Here is a 7,838-nt window from a genome sequence, read left to right on the forward strand (position 1 = left end):
CACCTCGGGAGCGACTTAGAATCGCAGAAAGCTCTTTGTAACGTGGGCCAAAAGGCTCTCCTTTTTCCTGGCTGGAATCACCACCGCGTTGTTTGCTTACAGTCCCAGGCAAGTGTTGCCCTCCCGCCGGGCGGGCAATGAAGCTGATGCATGCCGGGATTTGTAGTTCGCACCCCCATGGCGTGTCATTTGCCTACATAACTGGGTGGAATTCGATCCGTACCGGGTGTGCTCAACCTAAGCACTAGGACCCCGAGTAGTCGAGCTGTCAGCACTCTTTGCTCTCGTCATATTGATTAAAGTTTAATCAGTGCACGCATTTTTCCCATACATATTTTACCAGAAACTTGATCCCAAGAGGCTGAATCAGGCACTTCTTAATTTTGAGTCTGCAAGGAGAGTTCTCAGTTCTGAGTTCTTTTCTGGCTTATCCTGGGACACCTATGAATCGTGGGGCTTCCCTCTCGCCGTCTTTAAGTGAACAGTGCGCATGCGCCGACTTCCTCTTTTTTTTCTCCGGCCGGAGCCATGGAGGGTGCAGAGTAAGTTGCTCCTCGTTCTCTTGAGAATCCTCTTCCATCCCCTAAACCAGAGACCTTTAGCCTCACGCTCTTTGGATCTGACTGTGGCCTGTACCTTTTCCCACTTGTCTGTGTGTGTATGGTGCCCTGCGGCACTGCTGGGGGCCGCAGGCTAACCTGGGATGCAGGCGGCCTTGGGGCGGAGGTTTCGGCGTTGCTGGGGACGGGGAGAGGTGGGAGAGCTTAACGTGTGCGGGGCCGGTCGGTTGTCCAGTCCGCTGTCTTTGGAGGGAGGCGAAGAGCCTCTGAATTGGGTTCGTTTCTTGGCTGGTACCTGGCTCGAGAGTAAGTGTCGTCAGTCCTTTGCTTTTAGCAGGTGGAGCTTGAGGCCTGAAGCGGGGTGGTTGGGAGTTGTTGGAGTTGGGTTTTTTGGGGGGCGTGATGGGGGGTCCTGAGCCCTTGTTTAAGAGTCTAGGGTTCCGTGTCTCGTAGCGGCCTCAGTCTGTACGTTTTGTTCACTTCGCTGTGGATGTATTTGGGGGAGGCCGGGACTGGTCGTGGATTAGACGTGCATTTGTCAACGTGGTGACCGACTGCTGTTTAAAGGGTCGAAGGGGATTGTTGGCACCGAGATTCCCTAAACTCTGCAGCTTAACGCCGTCGCACGTCCGAGCAGTGCGAGATACGAGTGTTGAGAATCGACGGCAGTCGTGCCGTTCCGTGACCCAGTGGGCTCAGTACGGGGCGGGAGACACGTAGGGCTGTGAGCCTGATGCACTCTTAATGTTTGCTGATGCCAGAGAGAAGAAGAAGGTTCCTGCCGTGCCAGAAACCCTTAAGAAAAAGCGGAGGAATTTCGCCGAGCTGAAGATCAAGCGCCTGAGAAAGAAGTTTGCCCAGAAGATGGTAAGGAAGCTTTTTTTTTTTTAAGGCCCTCACCATGTCAGGAGAGGCTTTGGGATGGAAGACGAGGAGGTGGTTCTCCGGAGGCCTTGGTTACTTCCCCTGTTGTACCGGTGAGGCTGTTAGCTCGGGACAGTGGCGTCTCCGATGAAGGTGGCCCCTGCCTTCTGGGATGTAAATGCACGCCAGGCAAGAAAGATTCCGGGGAAGGTTATTTTTCTGTTCATGAACTGACCGTGCTGGTGGTGTTGGGGAGCTACAGATCAGATGAGTCACTGAACAGTTGTTTTTCAGCTTCGAAAGGCGAGAAGGAAGCTCATCTATGAAAAAGCGAAGCACTACCACAAAGAATATAGGCAGATGTACAGGACTGAGATTCGCATGGCGAGGATGGCGAGGAAAGCCGGCAACTTCTATGTTCCTGCGGAACCCAAACTGGCATTTGTCATCAGGATCAGAGGGTAAGTCCAGTTTTTTCTGGTTTTAAAGGGAAAGCTGTGTGGTCCCAGCCAAGCTAAACGTCACTTGGGTTCCTAAACATGGGAATAAAAATACTGTGGGGATAGTCTGAGCAAGAGAGGGGGTTATTTTTTAATACTTTAGTTGCACGCCTCATGCCCAGAGCTGCTCTCCGTTCTCTCCCTGAGCACGAGTGTAGTGTCCTGGGGTTGAACCTCACAAGTAGGTAAAAGGTAGCCGCAAACCTGCCGTAGCAAAGATGGGTACAAAACGAGGAAGTGGTAAAAGGCTCAGGGGAAGTTTTAAATGTCTACAGTATGTGTCCAAAGACAGTTTACTGGAGGAGGTGGCAAGTTGGGACAGGTGACGGAAAAGGTTAGCCGCCTACAGGAAAGCCACCAGTGGTCTTCGTAACGAGAGAGGGTCCCTGTCTATTTCAGTGGGGCTTGTGTTGTCCGAAGTTACAAAGCTGAGTTTCCTGTCCTCTGTTAATGACAGTTCTGACGAAAGTCCAGTAAATGTGTTGGTCTTTTCCCGGCAGCATCAACGGCGTGAGCCCAAAGGTCCGGAAGGTGCTGCAGCTTCTTCGCCTTCGCCAGATCTTCAATGGCACCTTTGTCAAGCTCAACAAGGCTTCCATTAACATGCTGAGGATTGTGGAGCCGTACATCGCTTGGGGGTCAGTCTGTCCCTTCGATTTTTCTTTTGGGAAATTGACTACGTTAGCAAGGTGAATTTTAGGTGTTTTGACAGCTGTAGGTCTTTGTTCGCTTACATTTCTCTTTCATATTTCAGGTACCCAAACCTGAAATCAGTAAATGAATTGATCTACAAGCGTGGTTATGGCAAAATCAACAAGCAGCGAATTGCCCTGACAGATAACACATTGATTGCTCGATCCCTTGGTAGGTTGCTTATTTGGGGAAAAGTTGGACATTAGGCAAAGTTGGTATTTTCTGACCTCTTGTGGCCCTACGTTTCTTAACTTGTGAACCGTCACACATTCCCTGCAATGCTTAAGTCTGGAAAATGTACGGTGAGATTTTATTGGCTTGAACCTAACCTTAACCGTGCACTTCCCTCTTTACACTCTTTACTTCTGTGTCCATCCTATAATTGTGCTCGTGGAATGCCTTAAAATGTAGTAATCTTTAAAAAAGTTAACCACAACAAATTCACAATTCTAATCAAATAACCTTCAAATGTTCAGGTAAATATGGCATCATCTGCATGGAGGATCTGATTCATGAGATCTACACTGTTGGAAAACGCTTCAAAGAAGCGAACAACTTCCTGTGGCCGTTCAAATTGTCTTCTCCACGAGGTGGAATGAAGAAAAAGACCACCCACTTTGTGGAAGGGGGAGATGCTGGCAACAGGGAAGACCAGATCAACAGGCTGATTAGGAGGATGAACTAAGGTGAGCAGCTGTGCCTGGGGAGTGCTTTACTACTCAGTAATACTAGGGTGTAAGTCGTAATCGCGAATACTTCTCCCACCACATATTAGTGAGGGTTTGGTTGAGTTCTAATCGATATTTTTAGTGTGGAAAAAATCAGCCATCTTACATCACTATGGTTGGTTTGGTTACTCCTTTTGAAGACTTTTATGGAGGGAGGAAGGGCTGGGTTTTTTCCTACTTAAAAATGGAAACAGTTGGTATTTTTCTCATAATCCTGATGTATGTTAATTCTTAGCTATTAAGGTGGTTTCTTTAATGGGTTTGTTTTTTTCTTTTCAGGTATCTACCATGGGTATTTTTGTAATCTGGACAGTTAATAAAATAAACGGCGACTGTTTTCAAATTGAAATGTGTTGTCTTGGTGACTTCTGTTAGCCTGCCGCTGCTGTCCCTTAACTCTTACGGAAAATCTCAGTGTGTTCTAAAATTAAGCCAAGTCCACAGCTACTGAATGCAAAACTAGGGTTTAGTTGTATCTTGGAAAAACATTTCTTGGGTTTATTAAGGACCTTTCCGTACAAAAGAGAAATCTCTCCTTTTTCTTTCTTCTGATTAGATTAGTTCATTTATTCTTTTCTTTAGATTCCATTTATTTTTCACTTTTGAATTGTGCCTTTGAGTTAGCCCAAATGGGTGTATTCTAAGAAAGGCTATTTCACAGCCTTTGTGCATGCTTTATAGGTAACATGGTTAAAAGCAGTTTACAAATAAAAATTCTGTTGCTGAAATGCCGTTTTCACAGGCTTTGGCTTGCCTATAAAATACCACATAAACGTTGTTTTTGCATTCCATTTTTATGTTCTTTTTCTTGTATCTTATGTCCTTACTTAGGTAAGTTTTAATAATTGCATATTATGCAGGAAGGAATGAAATTTGTACCCATTGATGCAAGTCATTTTGGAGTACCCGGAGCACTCCTAATGAAACTAGTGGGCAAAAACTTTAAATAGAAAATTTGAGTATTTTATAAGTAACATTCCTGTATGTTTTATGTATCGCCTCACCTAGACTAGGGAACTGAAAGCTTAAGTGTAGGGTATAACATGCAGTACGAATAATAAAAGGGGAAACATTTGTAGTCCTCACTGATGTGTATGAAAAGGATGCCCTGTTTAATTCTTTTGAGACTGTTGCACCAGAATCAGTACTTTTCAGTATTTGGAAGTTGCTAGACAAATATATTTGAGAAATTTCTTTAAATTCTTTGGTCTTTGGTCTCTGGATTAGTGAGTTTAGGGTCAGTGAATTCTGGAGAGAAATTAATGTCCTTTCCTTTATAAACTCAGGGTATCAACCCTGTTTTACAAGAAATTTAATGTCTTAGTAAACAAACAGTTTGATCAATGTACAAAAAATTGTACATTAATCTCTCGGTGGAGTCTAAGAGTGCAAGTTTTGAAATTACCTATGTTTTACTGCTTCAGTAGATGGAGCAGTAAACCTTTGCTCATCCAGTTTTCTGAAAGGTAGAAGTGGCTCCGAAGAAGGAAAACACCATTGCAACCAAGTACAGGTGGCATATTGCTGCTGACTACCCAGGTATGGGTGGATGGGGGAGAAAGGAACGGGGGTAGTAATAAAAGTGGTACTCTATGTGTGTGAAGTGAGGCGTTTAACCAAGCTTTTTTTAAAAAAAATTTTTTAAAGCGGTTTTAGGTTCACAGCGAAATTGAGGGGAAAGTACAGTAGCCCCCCGCCCCCCCCATCCATGGGGTAAATGTTCCAAGACCCTCGGTGGAGGCCTGGAAGCTGTGGATAGTGCCAAACCCTAGATATACTGTTTTTTCCTGTATTTACATACCTACGATAAAGTTTAATTTACAAGTGAGGCACAGAGATTAACAGGAATTAAAACTTATTAGTGTAACAAGTGATGTGAATATGGCATTAAAAATAAGGGTTACTTGAACACAAGCACTGTGAGGCTGGACCTAGAAGTCAATTAAGTGACTAATGAGCAGGGAGTGTATACAGCATGGAGACACTGGACAAAGGGACAGTCGCCTCCCAGGCCAGCCGTGGGAGTTCACGTTATTCAGAGAGCTGTGCATTTGAAAACTTACGAATGTTTATTTCTGGAATTTTCATAAAATATTTTTGGACTGTGGTTGACCGGGTAACTGAAATTAAGGAAAACAAACCCATGGCTAATGGGGTTCTACCACACACGACTTCCCATGTGCCCCTACCCCCAAACACCCATTATTGATAGCGATAAACTAGGGTCCATGAACATTGACATGTCACCAAAGGAGCGCAGCGTTTAAAGCTGGTAGGGGTAGGAAATTCTGCCGGTGTTTATCTAGGATAAAGAAATGGATAGTATATTGACTGTATCTGTCCTGTGCAGACACATTCCTGTTTTCAGTCCTGGAAATTCAACTGTTCATGTAAATGACTTTCCAAGGGGGGCTAGAGAACCAGATGGTGACATGTATGAGAGTTGGGGAGAGGGAAGGAATTGCAGACATCTAGGATTGCCATAGAGAAGTCGGAGGCACTTGCTTCAGAATTTGCAGAGGGGGGATAAATAGAAAACATGCGTTCAGGTGACAATTTCAGCTGTCAGTTTCCTGGTACCTAAAGTGGGATCGCCTGCCTTCACCCAGAATTGTAAAGACTAAATAGGTACGAAAATGATTTTGTGAACTGTTACAACCTATTTCAATGCAGGTTAATACCCAATTTTACTTAGAAAGCCAACCTCTTAAAGGTCCCTTCTACAAGGGACCGTCTACTGGAAGGCTAACCCACCTACCTTCCTGAAAGTGGGCCACTCAGTAAGTTGTACTTGTGCAAAGTCACCTCACGTGTACGTTTCCATTAGTACCCTTCATAGTATGCCAGCTTTCTCAGTCTTCTGTCTGCGTGTCTGCCTACGTGTCTGTCTGCGTAAAGGGACCTGTTGCACCTACGGGACTTCAGCGATATGACCTCGTAAACGTTTGTATATCTTCAAAGTTTCCTCTGGTAGGCTGGATCAAGAGTGCCAGCTCTGGAGCCGAACTGCTTGGGGTCACGTACCGCCTCCGTCCAGTAGCTTAATACATTATTTAAACTTCCCTTATCAGGAAACGGGGGGGGGGGGGGGAACGGTCATACCTAACTTCACAGGATTTTAAAGCGCTGCAGCGACGTCTGGGATGTGACAGGCCCTTGCAGAAGAGTGACAACATTCTGATCCCGCATTCTTCACAGATTTGGTACCAAACCAGCCTAAACACCGCTCTCATACGTGTTTCCCTTCTCTTGGGCAGTAAGCCTTCTAAGGCCGGCCTTTTATCATGCCCCGTTCCTGACATGTACCACACACAGCCATACCTTGTTTTATTGCGCTTCACTGTACTGTGCTTCACAGATGTTACTTTTTTTTTACAAATTGAAGGCAAGACCCTCCACCAGCAAAAAGGTTAGGACTTGCTTTACTGTGGTACTGGCTGTTGCAGTGGTCTGGACTTGATCCTACAGTATGGAGGTATGTTATGGCAGGCCTTAGGTATGTTTCTTATTGCTGTAACAAATCACAGCAAACTTAGGTGACTTAAAACACATTTATGGTTAACAGTTTTGGAGGTCAGAAGGTCAAAATCGGCTTCCCTGGGCTAAATCAAGGTGTCAACAGGCCTACCTGCCTTCTGAAGGATCTGGGGGAGACTCCGTTTCCTCGCTTTTTCCAGTTTCTAGAAGCTGCTTGCATTTCTTGGCTTGCCCCTTCATTTTCAATGCGCAGTCTCTGCTTCCATCTTTCCATCATCTGTCTGGCTCTGACCCTCCCTCTTCCCTCTTACAAGGACCCTGTGATTACACTGCACCAGGATAAATCTCCCCATCTCAAATTTCGTAAGTACATCTGCAGAGTCCTTACGTAAGGTAGGATATTCACAGGTTCCAGGAATTAGGACAGGGAAATATTTGGGAGGGAGGGTCATTCTTTGATCTTTTAACTTGTGGCTCCCAGCAGTCATTTTTTCTTGTTCCTCAATAATGACAAGCCTCTAATGTAGGGTCTTGGTGCTTGTGATCTTGCATCTGGAACACTCAGCCCGCAGGTGTGTGTACATGGGCTGTATCATTCTGGAAAAAGGGGTCTCTGACACATCACATAACCTTGTTTGTTTCCATGGCATCTCTCACTGTCCGAAATGCTTTTTCGTTTACTTGTCTGTTGCTTTTCCCAACCACTCAAGAATTGAGTGTATGTACTCAAACCCCCCGTAAGGTTTGAGTCTTTGCCTTTGCTATTCCAGCAGTTAGGACAGCGCCTGCTGCATCGCACGCCCTTTGCTGCTTTGAATCCAGCCTGTTAAAAGGGCAGTAGCCACTTAAAATTTTACATCTCCAGTTGTTGATTCATATGCAGTCCTTGAGTGTTGGGGTGGGAAATGGTGAGAGGAGTGGGGCTGGAATGTGGGTTTATGGAGATATGTATATATATACACTTCGGAGGAGTCAGAAAGACTTTTATGTAGGGATAAGTAGTACGTGAAAATAGA

General features: G+C 45.2%; 1 protein-coding gene across 1 annotated transcript; it reads left to right on the forward strand.

Moving 5' to 3' along the window:
- Positions 1 to 508: 508 nt before the first annotated feature.
- RPL7 (ribosomal protein L7) lies at positions 509 to 3,694 on the forward strand. The gene is made up of 7 exons (XM_033126407.1): positions 509 to 542; positions 1,322 to 1,427; positions 1,719 to 1,885; positions 2,425 to 2,562; positions 2,679 to 2,788; positions 3,094 to 3,303; positions 3,625 to 3,694. Exons 1-6 carry the CDS (start codon positions 529 to 531, stop codon positions 3,300 to 3,302), a joined length of 744 nt encoding a protein of 247 aa, XP_032982298.1. The 5' UTR covers positions 509 to 528; the 3' UTR covers position 3,303; positions 3,625 to 3,694.
- The last annotated feature ends 4,144 nt before the right edge of the window (positions 3,695 to 7,838 follow it).

Source organism: Rhinolophus ferrumequinum, chromosome 14 (genome assembly GCF_004115265.2).
Source record: "Rhinolophus ferrumequinum isolate MPI-CBG mRhiFer1 chromosome 14, mRhiFer1_v1.p, whole genome shotgun sequence".
Lineage (NCBI taxonomy): Eukaryota > Metazoa > Chordata > Mammalia > Chiroptera > Rhinolophidae > Rhinolophus > Rhinolophus ferrumequinum.